Below are 18,944 nucleotides of genomic sequence, written 5' to 3'. Positions count from 1 at the left end.
AAGTCCTCAGAGGTGGTTATAGACTTTCTGTTCCTGGTTTTCATGTGTTCCTGCTTCAAACTTGACGTGCAACACCCCCAAAGTGTGTGTATTTGAACAGATGAATATACTTAAAATGAGTAAGTTCATCTGACAGACCTGCTGTTTTGCTGGAAGAAGAAGATAACGTTTTTCAGGAGGTTAGTTTGGCTTTATCAGGCCACTTGTTGGTGGGGCTGTGCAAGAAATGTTTAGCATAACTTGATAACGAAATGTGGGGATGGAAATACCCCTGATTTGCCTTCAGTTCTTTATCCTTAGAACCGAACTTGCTGTTACATGTGTGTAGCACCTCTCGGGCTCCAGAGGTTTCAATGCACTGTTTAAAAAAAACCCCAAACACAACCTCAAACCACTGTATATTCTCCATCTTACTGCCAGCGAGTAGTAACCTTGTGTTACGCAGTTCTGCATTATTGCACTTGATAATGTTTTGTTGGTTATAGCTCTGTGATTATTTTAAAGCTGGCTAAGAGTCAGTTTATCTAATTTTCCTCTGTTAAGCAGGAACAGTTTAATTGGGTTGGATGAGGTTATCTGCATAACACATGGCAGGGGGGTTGGAACTAGATGATCTTAAAGATCCTTTCGAAACCTAAGTATCCTATGATTCTATAAGATGATTTTCTCCTCTCCCTCTTCCTTTCTCTTAACTTACAAATCAACCTTCTGTACAAAGCTATGTTACAACAGCCGGCTGAAGCAAAATCCTGTTTATATTGCATGACTTCCTGAAATAAACAACATTGCATGAAAGAAAAAAAAGATTATGGGAGGGTTAGGTTCCTTTAAAGCAATTCAACTATATATAATATGAATTTAAGTGAGAATTTCAAAGTGTGTTATTTATTTTTCAGTTCTAGAATGCTCTTTAACTTTTAAAAATGTCTTGCGTTTTTGTAACGATTTCACTTTGTCACTTTCTGCATTACTTATTTTAATCTTGTTATGTTACTGACTTCAAAGAGATTTTTGAACATGTTTATCTTTGTTTTGGGAGAATAGTTCATTTGAACACCAAAGCAAGAAGAAATTTTCATTCTAGTCTATCAAAAACGTGGAGGAGAATAATCTGTCAGTAAGAGAAGAGTTTAATGAACTGTGGAACTTCTTTTTTGTGATAAAAATATTTAATGATTATTACAAAAATAAATGCTTGGACTTTACCTTCTGATCCTTACGAGCCTTGCCTTAATATTTTGGGTGATGGGGGAGAAGGAAAGAAAATGACAAAACTCTATGGGAAAAACTACCCTATATATGTGTGTGTGTGTGTGTTTAAGTGTGTGTTCTAAATTTTTTAGTATCTTACACGTGAAAACAAGCAGGAATATATAGGGTGGGCTTGGGAACATCACTTAAGTCTGTCTCTTTCATCCAGGCATATGTACACATTAGATTCCCTTGGCTGTGTTGGGTAGCTGTCAGCAGCCCTGGGTTTACCTGCAGACCTTGTTCTAATGGGGCTGCTCTTGGAGGTAACTTACACCTTCCTGGAGTGACACCTTCCCTCCTGCCCCGTGTGCACAGCAGACACCAGGAAGCATATCACAGGGGAATGCTACTGCTGCCAGCAAGAAAACCCTTCCTTTTCTTGCTGTTTTGTGGTTTCTATAGTGTTTTCGCAATTTGCTATGATACTAGTGTTTCAAGGGAAGAAAATGACAGAGCATCAAACTCAAGTTTGATTCACTTCTGATGGTACAGTTACTGCTGTGCACCAGTTGAAAGGCAATGTTAGTATGCTTGGGAAAAATACAGTATGTGAGCAAGCAGGTAGCTTCTGCTTCACTGAGACCTAAAAAGCTTCGTGTGGACACAGCATGGCTTCATTGTTGTGTCATGTCAAGATGAACATGTCTCATGTTCATCTTCATTGTCCACTTTTCACACAAATGGCTCAAATAAGAACTGATTACTACTTGAGTGCTCTCACCTCACGTTGCTGAAGCTGCTAAGATTACTTTGTGCAGTGAGGTGAGATGTAAACAAAACTCAGTTCAAGTTTGAGGAAGGACAATAGAACTGGAGGAGGTAAGTGGGGCAGACAGGGTGGGTGGTTGCATTTCCTGCTGCTGCAAGTCTTACTTGCAGCCAGTATACTGGAAAAAAATCCCCTCTGCTTAAAAACACAGGTTTAACACGTGTTCTGTTTCACACTTGCCAGTTGTAGATGTAACTGAGCCAAATGAAAGTGTGGAGCTGGAGAACTAGGGAATCTAGGATATTTGCCTAGTTAGCAGCTCTGTGTTTGAGGCCATTTTTAAAGACTGTGAAGAAGAACAAAAGCAGTTAAATATCAGACTAGTAAAAATTACCTACTTTTCACAGGGAAGTGTCTGCTTCTGGGTGGGTTAGTTGAGACTCAGGTTTTGCATTTGGCACTCCTAGTTGGTATTGCTCAGACACAGCCAACACTTGTAGGTTTGTAAACTGTGAACTCTGCAGACTGCATCTTAAACAAAGCTGTGCTCTTTTGGGTTTTAATTTGTAATGAGATTTTATTCCCTGACACAAGTAGGTGCTGTTTTTCATAGTAAGTGTAAATAGAAATGTGTTTTATAACTGACTAATGCCAAATTCAGTCTTTAATTCTGATCGTGAGGGCCGCTCATCACAAGCTGCTGGTCGTCCAAATCCTATAAGGCAGAAGAAGAGGAAAATCAGGCTTGAACACTGCATTATGAAAGTCACTTTTGTGGCAAATTTGGCCATACAGATTGCAGAGTTTGCACCTGGCATTTTTGCACCGAACAAGTGTTTTTAGTGGATGCAAAAAGGTTTCTTTTGATTTAGACTGCGTGTACGTGAGAGTCCTGCTAAATTAGACCATTGAAGCTATGCAGGCACTGGATTTACTCAATCTTTCCTTCCCTTGATTCCCAGCCCCCTTCCCATTGTGTTTCACATTCCTTGGAGTGCTTGCATGGCATTCAGCTGCCTTTGCAGCAAGGACAAGGGAAGACAAAATCAGAAGGCTTTTTAAGTTTCTATAGACATGTCACTAGCATCTTGTGGCATCTGAAGTCCAATTTAATTCTCTTCGCAGGTAGAATTGAGTTGTAGCTACAGAGCACAGCCTCAATTTTGCTGCAAGTGAGGCCACCTGATTTCTAGAAGTGGTGAGATAGAAAAGCCAAGTACTTGAATGTTGTTTTCCCAAGTTGATTTTTCTTTTGTTTTCCAACAGGGCATTTCCCTTTCATGAAGTCATTCCCTCTTCCCATTATTTTAGCTGTGTCTCAATCTCAAATCAAAATGAACACTTACTGAGAAAAGATCATAAGCAGGCTCTGGTGGAGTCGGTGCAGAAGAACTTTCATATGAGGGGTTGGTGATATTTGAAGGCTGCGACTTGTCCAGTGGTGTTATGTCAGTGTCATCTTTTGACTACACAAAATCACACAAACCTGCTTAAAATCCACCCTCCTCCAGTGCATTAAATGGGGCACTTAAGCTTTACTACCAACTGGTGCAATGCTGTGACAGAACTAGTTTTATCACCTAACTCAGTGTCTCTGGGCATGAGCAGTGTGCTGGGTTGTAGTATTATCTCTGGTCACTTAACACGGGGATCTCTTTTTCCTCTTCATTATTGTTTTTAAGCCTCAGTAAAGACTGGGAGAGGGAGGGTTGCCCTGACATTGTGCCTGGGGTAAAAGGTACCTCAGGGCTCTCATTGCAACTATATAAAAATACAACTGCTTCCCCTGCCTTTTGTTTCTAGATGATCTGTATTACATGCAGAGGCTGGCTAGAATAGGAAGGGATGTCTGGTTACCTCTAGACAGACTTCCTTTTGGATTGATTCTTGTGTATATTGTAACATGTGGGTTTTTCTGGTTATCCCTGGTCTCTGAATAGCTTGGCTGTTGCTGGCTGGTTTTGCATCATCACGACTTTATGTGAGACTAACAAAATTAGTTAAGAGAAAGCAAGCACGGGAATGCATCAGTATAAAAATCTGCACTTTTCAATCCTGCAGTTGTTTCAATTTGTCTTTTGAATCTGGCCTTTTTCCTATCAAACAGTTGAATCTCCAGAGCAGCAAAATTGTTAGCAATGCCACAGAAGAGGGGAAAGACAACAGGTAGGTGCCCTTTCAGTGGCTGTAATTCCCTGCTTCCCAAAGAGTGGGCTTTCTGGTAAGGCAAAGCCTTCTGCACTTGTGCTGTGTAGTTAAACAAGCTTTTGACCAGTCCTTCATGTTGGAAGTGTCTGTGAGGGCAGGAGCCCATTGGCACCCTGGAAGGGAGAGGTCTGGGGGAGCAGTAGGCAAATATAGGCACATGCCCAGGATGTTATTGGGAATGTTTTTAGCTTAATAAAACACAAGGAGAAACTGGAGGCTGAAATGGGAGATGTGGTTGGTCAGGGGAAGTGCTCCCCCCCTGCTTTGCATTCCGGTCTGCAGCTTACCTTAAAGTGCTGGAAGCCTGTGTTTCTCCTCCTGAACCTAAGGTAAAAATACCCTATAAAAGCTGCAATTCCAGTAACTAGGCAGATGCCAAAGAATATCCCTGTCCCAGCTGCAGCCTGGAGAGGAGCCTGGAAGCAAGAGAGAAGTAAGTGAGCTACGGGTGGGCACTGGTCACCTTCCAGCACCCAAGCACATGCAGTGTCCCTTTGAGGTATGCCCTAGTCCTTAACTGCTCTTGTGCTCGAGTTTCCTGGTACAGGTACCCCTAGAGACAGTTAAATATGGCCTTTTGATAGTAGTTGCAGGCTAGATTTTTTGGGGTACTGGCCATTGCCTCTACTACAGCTTCATCTTATTTGTGGTTTTGAAGTTATGGAGCATGCAGGCAAAAAATACCTGTTTTAAAAACACCTTGTTTTGGATAAGAATGAGCACAAAGCCAAGAGTGAAAAACTTTTCTTATGAGCTGTTTGGAAGAACTGAAATGGAACTTTATAAAACCCCCATTACAGAAATGAGCTCCATTGTAAAATGGAGTTTTTATTTTGCTTATATAAAATAAATATGGGAAATTGTTCAGACAGAAACATTTTGAACAAGCTTCACTGGCATCTTGTTCTGAACTTCTAATTTTCTTCTGAAGTAATCCTTTAAACCAAAACTGGGTATATAGGAGGAAAACTGGGAATATATGGATGTCAGCAATGAATTTGGGATGATGTAAGCCGCAGCCACCTCCCAAAAAATGTCACTACTTACTAGTGCTGGTGGAGCCTTTAAAGGCTCTGAAATGACATGAATTATCCCGTTGGAAGCAAGTATATCCCACTCAACAATAGCACTCCTGTCCACGTATCTGATCTCGCTCTGCCAGGAAAAAAAGTAGTGAGAGCTGAGCTTTGACCCTCGTCCCTTTGGAACTGAAATAAACCTTGAGACTATTTCCCCGCTGCACTTACTGGAACGTGGTCCCATGTAGTAGCTTATCAGGAAGGGAGAGGGGTAGGATCAGTCATTGCCACCCCAACACTTCTCTAAACTCTGCTTTGGGCTGGTCTTGAGTCCCTCCAGCACCTGTGTTTTGGGAGGGTGGGTTCATGGGCATCTGCACTAATGCAAACTCCGCTTTATAACTGCATCCTAGTAAAATGGTTTCTCCTCAGCGGGCAGAACCCGCTCTTGCTCCTGGCAGGAGGTGGTACGCTGCTGCTGCAGCACACGGCCACTTTGTGTGCCCAGGGACAAAGGGGCTCAGCCGTGGTGGCACTGTAGTGATGTGGGAGTCACTCCACGTCCTTCGCCCTCAGCCCTGCACTGCCCTGCCAGGGTCCTGGGCTCCAGCCCGGTGTGCTGGGACTGGTGAGTGCTTGGCTGCCTGGAGCATGTGTGGAAAGGCACCGTGGCACCCCACCGAGCTCCCCTCCAGCCGGGGGAACCAAAGGCTTGCTCAGGCCCTCCAGGGAGGAAGAAAAGCTGCACGTATTCAAGCAATTTTGAAGGGCAGGAACAAGATTTGTGTTAACGGGCTCAGAGCCTCCCCTTGGCAGCTTCTGAAGAAAGGAGGATTTTCTTAAGAAGAATGCCTTGAACTCAAACGTCAGATCAAAGTGATCCAAAAGAGCTTCTGGCATGCTAATGAATGATACAGGTAAGCCTTGTGCTGGTGCACCCCGTCTCTCATGAGGGTGTACTTTATTAATGTGATTACTAGGCTTGCAGTGTAGGGTGGTTTTAAAAATATAAATGGTAATTCTCATGCCAAAGGGGTTTCTCTGAAAGGGGAAGGGAGCAAAGAAAACAGATGAGTCATTTGTGCACCTTTTCCTGCAATACCTATTTCCTTCTTGTTGGTATGCATGAAAATCCTTCCCCACGGCTGGCTGGGTTGAATGTTGGGCATCCAACTCCCTTGAGTCCAGCACCATTCTGTAGGGCACATTTTAACTGCAAGCTCACAGACACAGGGTTTCTTATTTTCATACTCAGCTGTACAGCATCACTCACAGCAGAGCCCCAGCTGTGGTCTTAAGGGGTTGCTCTCACAAAGGTCAATTTGAAATGTGTGAGCAGTGAGTATTTTCTTAATAGAAAATGAGAAGTTGGGTGTGTTTTCAAGGGAGGTATTCCCCTAAAACGTCAAAGGATACTTCCCGTTTGCAAAAAGGATATGAAATTTTGTGTTTAAACCCCACTAAAATAGTAATAAACCCCACTGTTTTGTCTGCTTTTGTTCTGAGCAAGGCTGTGCTGGCATCTCCTGACCCTCCCAGAAAGTTAACAAGAAACTTTACAAATGCCAGCACCTTTCTTTAATGATAAACCATTGCTCTCCTCTTTCCTCCTATCATACTGCCACCTCCCATAATCCTGCCAGGCTCAGAGAAGGGTTAAATCAAGGCCATATCCTCATCCTGCCATTCCTGCAGGCCACCTGAACAGCTTCCTTCCATGAGGCGGGGACAAGGCATGAAGATGGGAGATTTATTAAAAAGGTACCTGCTCAGTGGTGGGGGCTTGGTGTTCATGGCCCCTGGTGTTTGTAATGAGGAGTTTTTCCCCTAGACGAGTTAAAAGAGTGGTTCCGTTGGTCAAGTCCTCATAAAACTTGATGCTGGTGTTAGATAAATGATACTCAATGTCCCGCCCGGAAAGTGTCTGCAAAGGAGAGCAATATACAAGGCATGTTAACTGATCTCACTGAGCCTCTGGATTTACTCATAGGCTAAGTGTCTGTGAACTTCTTCCCTCCCTGCTATTGATGCTGCAGCAAGTGCAATGTGGGGTAGAGGCTGTTGGGAAATTTGGGTGTGAGCAGTGAAATCTCGTGTCCCTGCTGGCCCTGCAGCAATCGGTACCTCGATTCTGGTAGGAGAAAGGATTGTACTCTTTTTGTACGATCACCTGAAGAGATGAGCCTCAGAGATATTTCAAACGGCTCGAAGGTGCGAGCCAGGGCATAACCCGTGTGAGATGTTTGAGACAGTGTTTCATTGAAGGAAGGAACAAAGAGGTAAGCATAGAAATGAAACCAGGAACAGAGGCCTTTAATGCATTTGTGGGACATACGAAAGCTGTGCACTGCTTTCTTCAAATAAGTGGGCTTGATGTTAGCAAGGCAGACAGACTTCATCTCAGGCAGTCCTTTATAACTGGGTAAATAAAATCCCTGGTGGAAGAGTCTCTATAATGACTGAAACACTCAAGAACCTTGCACTCCTAACCATGGAAGAGAAGTGGAAATTATGAGCTCGCCTCTTTCAGAAGTACAGTTTACGCTATGTGGGGCTACACAGGAGTCATGGCATACTAAGATACTAAGATTTTAGTCTTAAAAGCTTAAATTTCACCAGGATGCAGAAACACATAATGGCTCTTTAAAAAGTGTTATTAAAATGAGAAGGAGAAAAGAAACCCCCCTGACCTCATTTTCCCTTAGCCCACTGTCATTTGGAGCAAAGAGGGTGGCGTGCACTGACAGGTCCGTGAGGTACCGCAGGAACTCTCTCCCCTTCCTCGAGCTGTTGGAGTAAGCCATGATGTCCTAGGCAGAAACAAAATCCAGCTTTACTAAAGAGCAACTGTGTGCTCCTGTGCAGGAGCTGGAAGGATAATTTATATTATGTATAAATAAGAACAAAGAAACTTTCTGTTATTAGCCATGAAGCACCTCTGGAGTGACATTACAAAAGATTTTTTGGTGTTTTGCCTTTCCCCAGCAGCAGTTCAATAAAGTTACAAAGCAGCATGCTCCTTGTGACGCTTAAAAATCCAGGAGCAGTTGAGCACAGAATCTTCTTTAAAGCTGCAGAAACATTTGATTTCATAGAATCGTATCATAGAATGGTTTGGGTTGGAAGGGACCTTAAAGATCATCTAGTTCCAACCCCCCTGCCATGGGCAGGGACACCTTCTTCTAGACCAGGTTGCTCCAAACCCAGTCCAACCTGGCCTTGAACACTGCCAGGGATGGGGCAGCCACAGCTTCTCTGGGCAACCTGTGCCAGTGTCTCAGCACCCTCACGGTAAAGAATTTTTTCCTAAGGTCTAATCTAAGTCTTCCCTCTGTCAGTTTAAAGCCATTCCCCCTTGTCCTGTTTGTACATGCCCTTGTTAAAAGTCCTCTCCAGATTTCTTGTAGCCCTTTAGCTACAGGAAGCTGCTCTAAGGTCCCATTGAGCCTTCTCTTCTCCAGGCTGAACAACCCCAACTCTCCCAGCCTGTCTCCATAGAGAGGTGCTTCAGCCCTCTGAGCATCTTCATGGTCTCCTCTGGACTCATTCCAACAGGTTCACATCCTCCTTATGCTGGGGGCTCCAGATCTGAGCACAGTACTGCAGGTGGGTCTCACGAGAGCGAAGTAGAAGGGGAGAATCACCTCCCTTGACCTGCTGTTCACCCTTCTTTTTAGCTAAAAAAGATGTGAAGCTAAATCTGTAGCAGCATTTTGTTTCTGAAGAGTTTTAAAAACATGAAACCTCTTTGGAGCAAGTAATTAAAAGAAATATCAACCAAATTCTGATTTTGATGGTACATATGTAGGCCACTCCACCTTGCTTTGGTAGTGGGGCGGTGTTACCTGCATTTGCTGTGCTGGTAAAGCAATCATTGAGACACAACCTGGTGGCAGAGCTTACTTTGCTCTGCTCACGTGCCTGCTGTTGGCCGTACCGACAAGAAGTTTGTCAGCGTTGGGAAGGACATCAGCACTTGCAGCAGGTTCCCACTGCAGGAGAAGCCATCCCCCACGTAGCCGGGCTTGCAGGTACAGTTCACCTCTGAAAGGTACAAACATGGATAGCAAATGCTCTGTTTAAGGCTGCCCTGAAAAACAGCTTCCGGGCAATAGATTATTATTCTTTTTAAAGCTAAAAGGAGGCAGAGTCTCTTGCAGTGTCATGTAGCAGCCTGGGGTTGACCAAAAGAACCACAATCTGGGTTGCTGCTCCCTTTTGTGCAGAGGGATGCAGCAAAGGACCCTCTTACCTTTCTCCCTGTAGCAGAAGACATCCCAGGTTTCACTCAGGTTGACTCTTGTGCCATAGTCCACGATGCCAACGTACCCGGAGCCGCAGTTTGGGGAGGAGAAGGCGGTCGGGTAGCCCACTCTTTGTCCGTCTAGCCAGCCGGCAGAGCACAAGTGGTACCTTGCCTGCAGGGGCACAGCCATAGGGAAAAGCACAGGGGAGAAGCTAAGTGGTGGGACTGGAGCTCTGTGAAGAAATGAACAATCCCCCTGGGGTGTTCAGGCAGAATCTGACCTGCCAGCACTCTTCTGGTGGGGTTTTGTCCATCCATGCATCCTGCATCCTGCTCTGTGCTGAGCTCTGTGCCAAGAGGCTGCAGAGACACGGCCTCCTCTGGAAGCCAGTGGCTCCCCGAAAGTAAGGACCACAGGAGCCTCCCTTGGGAAAAGCTTCCCTGGAGCCCAAAGCCAGGCAGGATCAGATGTGTGTGTGAAAGCCAAATGGGATGTGCAATCCCTTTGTGCGTCAGACCACCTTTTGTCAGCGTTGGAATGGCTAACAGACCAGCTCAACACAGAAAATAAGTCCTCAGGAGTGCTGGAGCCAGCCCAGCTGCCAACTTTGCTGCTTTGAGGGAAACATTTAGACTATGGGGCCCAGGGCACAGCTCTGGCTGTAGTCTGCATCTCCTTGGGCAGCAGAAGGAAGTTTATGTGCTGACTGTGGTCCAGCCTCACATTTTGCTAGAGATGCCCCTAAACAGTGAGTGTCTTTCTTCCTCTTGCAGATGGGAAGGAGCTGGAAAGGCACAGTCAGTCTGACCCATTCTTCTAAAACAAGTTTTACAAACCCAAGGTGTGGTGCTTATCCCACTAAGATCAGCAACATGTCATCTGTAACACTCTTAGAGAAAAGAATATGGAGATGGTTCTGCTAACTTAACAGCATTTGGGGAAAAAGATTTCTGGAGCTTTACAAATAGAAAATAAATGAATCTAAGCATAACTCTGAAGTGTACACTTCTTGAAGAAGTGCTAGTAACAAAACCCCCCATGAAAGCATTCTGTAAGTCTGACTCTACCATCTCACCCCAGTATCACTAGAAACAAGAATTTGGCAACTGGTTTCATTGCTGTATGATGAGGCATAAAACAAATAAACAGTCTGAAAAGTGGTCCCAGCCAAACATACCTTGAAGCATGGGGGAGGGAAAGGAAGGAAAATGAAGCTTAGTAGCACAGAGCAGCCCACTTGTTCCTCCCTCCCCATTTACTGCTGCGGGGATCTCCTCCCGCAGCGGGGTTACCTCACCTTCTGTGCATACAGCAGCTGGTTGTATGTAGCAATGGTGGCTGACTCATTGGCACAGGCCTCTCTTGCCTTCTGGTAAGTCATTTTGTACTGCCCTTGTGGGGACCGTAAGTGGAAAATCCCAACTGTGGTATCTGCAAAGAGAGAGAAGAACCAGGTCTTCCTGAAGGGGTTTCCATGGCTAGATGCAGAGTCAACTGTGCCACACAAATACCCGTGAATTTTGTAAGAAGTTAGGACAGATTGATCCCTTAGGGGTAACATTCCTTCCTACCTGGAATGCCCTCATCTGTTGCTTCGTAAATCTGGTATCTCAAAGTATGTAAGCACATGTTCTAACTTTAGTCTTCTCGTTGTTTCAAGGGGACACAGGTAGAGGGCTGTGCTTACAGACACAAGGATCCTGGCCACTGCCTTCAGTGCAAGGCACAGGGATGAGGATGTGCCTGTCCTGTGGTGTGCATGGTGTGCTACCCTCACCTTGGAAGTGGAGATCGGCACAGTCAGCGTCAGGGTGGCACTGCCCATTGTCTTGCAAGCAGCGGTCGAGTGGAAGCTGCATCACTGAGCAGTTCAGCCCGTCACCGATGTAGTTGTTTTTACACTCGCACTTGCGTTTGTCCTGGTCAGGGAAAGAATAAAAAGGGCCAAGCCAAGTATTTAGCTGACATAAAAGTGGTATTTCAAGTAACATTCTGAACTGTTGGAAAAATTTCACTTGGTGTAGCCAGGAATGGACAAACAGGAGAGTTGCTACTAACAACTGTGATTCAACAGACTACGAACTCCGACACTGGCATTTATTCTAAGCAAAACATTTTCACATGCGTTCGGGTGCTTTGCTGAATTAATACCAAAGCATAATTCCATCCACAAAGCTAATAACATGCATTGGGGAATTATATGACATGTAATTAACAAAAAGGGATGGCATAATATTTAAATGACTGGGCACAGAAGAATGGAATTTAGCAGCCCTAAAACCCAAGCAGCAGTTGGTGACAATCGGGGATTGTGATGGTTGGTTAGCATCAGGTTAGCAGCAAGGCTTTTCTAGATAGCTCCTGGAAGACAAATCAGGCAAGCCACCAAAATGGAATGGACAGGTGATCCTGAAAGCACCAGGATAAATGCTGGATCAAGTTGCTGGCACAAGTTTTCCTTAACGACATTGACCATGTGGGCCAAGGAATTTCTATCATGTGGTTGCAGAGCATTTTAAGCTGAGTGCAGCCAACCAACAAGTGACACTGTTCTCCCAGCTGTTCCTCGGTTTACCAAAATACATTTAGCCTCAATCCAACAAACTCCTATTGCAAATAGTGATAGCTGGTCAGGGATTGTTAAGAAGGGGATTTACACATGCAAAATGTCCCATCTACTGTAGCACTCCTTTCCCTAGAGCAAAGGTATCAAACTGTTTCTTACTCCTTAGCTGAAAGGATACCAAATTGATGTGGAAAGTAAGCTGAGGCTATGGAAAGGTTGTTTTGGAAAACAGGGACTTTGAGAGACATGGAGTTTGATTCTGGCACCTGGAAGAAATGCCTTTGATTTTCCCGCTGGTGACTGAAAGAGGAGCATAAGGAGAAGGAGCGTAAGCAGAGGGAGCACGCTACAGATCAGAGATATGAACTGGATGTGTTTGTGTGTGTGCTGCAGCTTTCCAGTGACTGAAAATCACTGCTGGGGTTTGGCCACACGTACTCCAGACTAGCGTGGTGTCGTGGGAGGAGCTGGAAGAGGGGAGATTTACATTAGATATTAGGAAGAAATTCTTCCCTGTGAGGGTGCTGAGGCGCTGGCACAGGGTGCCCAGAGAAACTGTGGCTGCCCCATCCCTGGCAGTGTTCAAGGACAGGCTGGATGGGGCTTGGAGAAATGTAGTCTAGTGGAAGGTGTCCCTGCCCATGGAAGGGGGTTGGAACTAGATGATCTTTAAGGTCCTTTCCAAACCAAACCATTCTGTGAAATCATTCAACTTACAGGTCCTATGACAGTGCAAATGGCATGCTCATGGCAGCCTCCGTTGAACCCGTCGGCGCAAGGATTTATTGGAAGGCATGCAAAACCATCTCCCTTGTATCCTTTCTGGCAGCTACAGAAGACTTTCACCCCATGTTGTGTGCATTCGGCCATCTTGTGGCACCCACCATTGTTTTGTTTGCAGAGGTCTGCAGCTGCATGGGGAAAAGAAAACGGGTGAATAAGGTCTGCTTTTAGACAGGATGAAAACCAAACCGCCTCCATCACTTTTTTAAAGCACTCTACAAATACTAGAACGCTTGTTTGGGAAAATCCCCAACTGTTCCAGCCTAAAGGCTGTCCTTTAGGGCTCTGAGGCCCTTGACAGGATGTCTTTGATTTAAGAGATATGGCACCACCGCACAGACTTCTTGCCAGGATGACTTTGGAGGACTCAAGTTGCCTGTCTGAGAAAGAATGACAGTTTCTGCAGCAAGGAACTGTGGAACTGCCTTGCCTCAAATCATCAAAGAGAACCATGTAAGGGCAACCCTGCTTAAAACTCTGCAGCCTCCAAAACCCGACTGAAGTGCACTTCTTACTCATACTCCTGCTGGAGTCAGCTGCCTGGTTTAGAACAGCTTAATCTGTATATATCCTAAATTTGTTTCACATGCTGCTCTGTGGAATTTTGTAGGTTTGGCAGCCAACATTTCATACCAGACGGTAACTGCAAGCATGTGTATATGCAAGAGGGGACAACCAGGCTGTGGATGGGAGAGGGCACTCACTCACCTTTGCATGTGATCCCATCCCCGTTGTACAAGGGCTTGCACTGGCACGTGTTGTTCTCCCTGCAGACAGCGTTGGCAGAGCAGCTCGGGGAACACACGGGCGGCAGAGCTACGCGGAAGACAGAAGAGCTGGGATGAAAGTGCTATTTGTATTGCAGTGCCCTTGTTCCATGCATAAAGAAAGGCTCTTATACCAGTCTTGCTAACTGGAGAGCCTGTAAGAAGACTTTTCTGACTGCTTAGCTGTCAGGTGATACCTTCCTGCATGTAGCCCAAGCCTCGTCACAGGGGAGGTGGGCACTCATATTTGTGTTTCACAAAGGAGGAGACAGAGGGGTAAAGGGGCTTGTTTCCAGTTCAGAGCAGAGTCCCTTAGTGTCCTCTGAGGGCTTTTGATACTATTATCCCTTTACAGAAACCCTCCATTGAATTGCATGTGCTTTCAACCCGTGGCTCCATGTGACAGAGTCCAGTGAGAGGAGGAGGCAGAGACCTAGCTTGGTTTCACACAGCCGGCCAGTCCATCCTGTTTCACAGAAGCATTGGCCCGTTCCTGAGTATCCTTCATCGCACTGCCCATTGTTCTTGCATTTGCAGGCTGCAAAAGGAATGCAAAGGGATCACTTACAGAGCTGCTGTTGGGAAAGGGGAGGAACTTTCTCTAGAGAAATGTCACCCAGGCTGCCAATTTAGGTGTAGCATCATCCAGCAATAATTTAGTCTAACCTCATGGTTTTTCAGCATGAGGCCAGTCAAGCAGAGGACCAGACTGGTCAGAGCAGCTGGGTACTCTCTACCCTTGGAGGTTTACAAGCCCCAACAGGATAAATCCTGAACAACTTGGTCTGAGCTCAGCACTGACCCTGTTTTGAGCAGGGAGTTGGACTAAAGGCCTCCTGAAGCCCCTTCCAATCTGAATTATCTTGTGATCCTAAAATATTATAGCTGGCATTAATTCAACATGCCTCTGAAATTGAAACCAAGTATTGATCTGCATTGTTGTATAGCAGCAAACTTCACAAAGGACTATGGCAGGAAGGAGCTAATGGCTAAGATGAAGAGCCAGCCTCATTCTGTCCTAATGGGCAGCAGCTGCTAGCTGTGGGGAAGCCAAAGGGAAGTAAGGCGTGTGGAGGGTGGGTTTTTGGTTACTGTGTGGGAGAAGCTCTACCTGAGGAAGGAAGCTAAGTATGAGGTTAGTGAGCTTTGTTGTAAAATGTGGTTGTTACCTGGTTTTTTTTGGGGGGGTGCCCTGCAAACTGAGATATGAGGGGCTGATTTAATCTATAGGTAATATTATTTCCCCCCACTCTTTTGGTCCTTCAATAATTTGTATGCTGAGTCCTTCTTAAGGAATTATTGGTGGCTCTCTGTTTTATAATGTAATGAAGTAGTATCCTTTCTTGCCTTATCCCTCTTAATGAAATATTGTCATTTAAAGAGGAAAATGATGTGGGATTGGTGGAATTTTTTTTTCTGAAAAGAAGCTTCACTCACTGGGTTTATTTCATTTAACCTGATTAGCTAATTTTTGGCCAACATAAATATGCATCAAAAAGTAGGGGCTATAGAACTTTCTTCTGTTAGATACCACAATCTGTGTTTCAGACTAACAGCTCACACAGTTTATGCTATGGTGTGCTATAAAATGGATAAATAGTAGTTAAGCATAATGCTGAGCACTAGCATCCAAGCCTGTTGTCTTTCCTACAGCCCAAGGATACCTAGCCTATAATCCCCCATCAGGTGTTCCTCATGAGCACTACAGGTGCAAGTACTTAGAATGGAAGGGTTAATGTAGCTTCTACCTGAAGGCTTTATGTTAGGAAAACATTTGAGTTTAAAGGGTGATACTGGTCCTAGTTTACTAGCTTCAGTGAGTACGTATTAGCTTCCACCTAGTTTACATTTAAAACCACAGCAAAGTGGATTATTTGAGCAGTTTCTTGGCTGCTGTCCTTCTTCTCAAACTGCCTTCATCTCAGTGCCCTTTTCCTTCTTTTCTGCAGAAGCAGTGCATGGCCTTGGCCTTCTGTAATCTTTGAGGAACCACATTGCTAAAAGGCTATCTTAACCTTTATGGGGTTGGGGGAGAAGGCTGTGCTGCAGTTGAAAATGCATGTTGACAGATTCCTTCCTCTATTCCTTGTTACTTATGTGCCACGTAGATGTAAGAGGAGCCCTGCAGAGACATCCACATAAGCCTCTACCCCTCCTTCCCTCTCCGCCTCTTTTCTGAGACCCTGAGCTGTCCCTCTGTGTGTGGCAGCACCCAGGAGGAGCATTGGTGTTGAAAGTGGGAAGCGTTTCTCCCTTTGCTTAAAAACTTAGTGCTGACAAACCAGTTTAGGCTTGACATGGGTGCTGGCATGGAAAGAGAACTTAAAACTTACGCTTGCAGTCGAAGCCGTATCTGCCTGGCAAACACAGCTCACATGAAGTCCCATTGAAGCCGCTGTTGCAGTGGCACTCTCCTGTCCCGCTGTACCCATCATCACAGGAGCCATGGTTATTGCATGGTGTCTCTGGGCCCCCAGGGCAAGCTGCAAGTTATAAAAAGGGGAGGGGGAAAAAGCTTCTCTTTAGCTTGAGTGCATGTTCATTCATTGTCACTGTTCTTATTTATTGCTCTCTAGAAATCTGTGGATGGGGAAATGCCTGTAAATGCATCTCTGCTGGTGTGAGCCCAAGGGGCAGCTTAGGCTGAGCTGGCCAAAATTGCAAGGGACCTGCATGTTTCTGTTTGTGAAACCTAGACAGAGCGAGCCAGCAGGGCTACTGGACATGTCCACCAGCAGAGATCCTGACCCTGTGTGCCCTGGTGAGAGCCCCAGCACTACTACCCCATGGCGCTAGCTGGTGAAGGAACACACTCTGGTAGTGTCTGCTAACAAACAGCTGGAGACAAAGCCTCCCAAATGGTCTCATACTGTTCAAAACAACAATTTCTGAGCTTAAACCCAACAATTTCTGAGCTTCAGTGGTGTGTGCCCTTGCACACGGCTGAGTAATCATGAGTTGTCTCTCTGGTCACTGCTGTAAACCTCATGTCTGTGCTGAAATCACTTCCAGCTGGTGACCCATTAAGACTGGCTAGGCTTCATTATAGCAGGGCAGTCTTTACTTTCTACAGTGTTCATTTATTTTGCTACTAACATGGAGTTTAAAACTTGCTGTGAGAAAGAGATTATCTGGAATGGAAAAGCCTTAATACTTTCTGTGTACTTCAGCTCTTGCAACTGAGCTCCCCCACCCCATGGCTGGTCTCTCCTCACGCCCCTTACCCCAGCTCTCACTGTCTGGCTGGTGGTGGAGAGGGGGGTCCTACCTTGGCAGTCTGGCCCAAAGTAGCCCTTGCAGCACTTGGCTGTGTGGACGACAATGGAGCAGTTCCTACGGCAGCCATCCCTCCGCAGGCCGTAGGACTCATATGTGCACCAATGGATTCCTTCCTGGGCATCACACGTGCCAGCACAGAGAGAGGGGGAAAACACAGGAAGATGAATGCTGTGTGGAGGTTTGTTTTTTTTTTCCCTCTTTAAATCACAGTTTCTGATGTACACTGAATCAAAATGTGATGTGTGAAGAGTGCAGGTGGGAAGCCACCACCTTCTCTTTGATTCCCAACTTGCTAAACACCATTAATAAAGACGGAGGGGCTGCTCCAAGGTTAATCAAAGCGCTCGCTACAGTAGATGATGTGCAAGACCAACAAGCATCCCCCAAAACCAGCACTTGGCTGTTTGCCCAGGGACAGTTTTGTCCAGAGGCCTTATGGCATCACTTAACAGTGTGGTTTCACTTTTGAGGGTTCTCTTTATTTTTTCAAAGCAACTTATTCTAGTTTGCTTTTGTGAAGTACAGAGAAGAGCAGGTTAGACTGCTTAAATGCAAGATTTTAATGTATTACCTTTGATTTTGTCCCAGGAGGGCATTTAGAATTACTGAAACAGCTAACACAATGCCCCTGTTGTACAAAATGGAAAAGAAGAAAAAAAAGTATATTAAAATAACAGTAACAAAAGACTACTTGACACAGACAAGAAGTCTGGTTTAGGAGAGCAGCAAATATGAGCAGAGTGTAGGCTTATTACACTTGAAACAGATTATAAAAAGCTCTGGAGAAAGAAGAGAGGAGAATGACAACAAAATAGTTGCAAATATTTAGTACCATGAAATGCAAGAAAATCGTTTTGGCATCAGAATGTAAGCTCTGGAAGAAGAAACTTTGCTCTGGATTTAAAGAAGCAGGGAAGAGATGGTGAAGGTTCTTCAAACAAATATTGATGTGAACTGCACCAAATCTGGATGTGTAATTTGGAGTAGAGGTAAATGATTACTTCTCAGGAAGCGCTGACCTGACCTGGTAATGATATCTGTTTGATTTCATGTAACAAAATCATGACAAAAGGTAACTTCAACAGGTGGGATACACACAAGTATTGGTTTATAATTGAGATGCAAATTCTAGTAAGTTTTTTAAGATGAGTTACATGAAAGGTTTTTTACTTCTAGGTAATTTTTTCATATATTTGAATTAAAGTGAAGTAAATTTGGTGTTGTAACCATTTCAAAACTGGTTTCAGAACTTTCTGTTTGTGGAGCCCATCACACTTCACAGAGGAAACCTCCTCCATGCTAACAGTGCCAGTTCAGGTGTGTTATAGGGTATTTCTGTGAAAGCAAGAAATGTGAGAGACCAAGAGCCTGTCTAACAGACTAGGCAGTTCTCTATCTTGCGTCCTTAACACCCTGTGCAGCTGGGACAGCAGTGATGTTCCTTTATAACTGGAAACTTCATAAATGTATCTGATGATCAGGATTAATAGTGTGAATTTGCACTAACTTAAAAGCATGATAGGAAGGTCTGTCCTTGCTCAAATTTATGTTTTCATTTGTAAGTTACTGCTCTTACTGAAAATGGGGCAGGGCTTGCTAAGATGGTCTTAACTGAAGCCACTTGTCCTGTGTGTTGCTTAGTGTGGATGCAGGATTTCTGTTGTGTATCTTTCAGGTGTTGTGCTGCACTTCTTAACCTTAGCTCTAACTAGTGTGGCAAAAAAAGTCAGCGTGAAGTGGTGAGCCTTCATCTCAGTAGTGCCAGAGCTGCTGCGAGTGTGGCCCCAGTCTCCGTGAGGACAGGGTTTAGCCTGTGGGCTGTGTCTTTGCCAGGGTGGGGGACTAAAAAGGGGGACTGACCATGAAATCCACGGTAAAGAAGCTGTCGCAGCGTCCCCCCAGGCTGGGGTCTGTCAGCAAGCAGTCGATGCCGTAGGCGATGCCCCCGTCAAACTCCAGCTGCCGCTGCACTATCTTGCACTGTCTGTCGTTCAGGAAAAGGGCGCCCTGAGAGATGGGATGGGGAGAGGGGCATGACAAGTAATGAGCCAGTCTTGCCTGGGGCCAGGCTGAATCCAGGGTCTGAATGGAAGCTGGGGATAATCCTCCCCC

At 45.1% G+C, this 18,944-nt stretch overlaps 1 protein-coding gene across 1 annotated transcript in view; it reads right to left on the bottom strand.

Moving 5' to 3' along the window:
• Positions 1-2,627: 2,627 nt before the first annotated feature.
• The window catches only part of STAB2 (stabilin 2), a gene marked incomplete at its 5' end in the record, with an annotated part of 78,382 nt that continues 62,065 nt past the window's right edge, over positions 2,628-18,944 (bottom strand). The window contains 17 exons of the mRNA XM_010021693.1: positions 2,628-2,678; positions 3,310-3,429; positions 4,459-4,587; positions 5,219-5,326; positions 6,974-7,114; positions 7,881-8,000; positions 9,128-9,234; positions 9,443-9,608; positions 10,735-10,868; positions 11,215-11,356; positions 12,721-12,914; positions 13,495-13,602; positions 13,987-14,091; positions 15,887-16,036; positions 16,822-16,945; positions 17,404-17,460; positions 18,693-18,839. Coding sequence (XP_010019995.1) covers positions 2,628-2,678; positions 3,310-3,429; positions 4,459-4,587; positions 5,219-5,326; positions 6,974-7,114; positions 7,881-8,000; positions 9,128-9,234; positions 9,443-9,608; positions 10,735-10,868; positions 11,215-11,356; positions 12,721-12,914; positions 13,495-13,602; positions 13,987-14,091; positions 15,887-16,036; positions 16,822-16,945; positions 17,404-17,460; positions 18,693-18,839 — 2,103 coding nt within the window. The remainder of the gene's footprint in view (positions 2,679-3,309; positions 3,430-4,458; positions 4,588-5,218; positions 5,327-6,973; positions 7,115-7,880; positions 8,001-9,127; positions 9,235-9,442; positions 9,609-10,734; positions 10,869-11,214; positions 11,357-12,720; positions 12,915-13,494; positions 13,603-13,986; positions 14,092-15,886; positions 16,037-16,821; positions 16,946-17,403; positions 17,461-18,692; positions 18,840-18,944) is intronic.

Source organism: Nestor notabilis, unplaced genomic scaffold, assembly GCF_000696875.1.
Source record: "Nestor notabilis isolate BGI_N333 unplaced genomic scaffold, ASM69687v1 scaffold1579, whole genome shotgun sequence".
Lineage (NCBI taxonomy): Eukaryota > Metazoa > Chordata > Aves > Psittaciformes > Psittacidae > Nestor > Nestor notabilis.
Note: the sequence above shows the minus strand (reverse complement) of the source record. Positions and strands in the feature narration are given on the sequence as shown.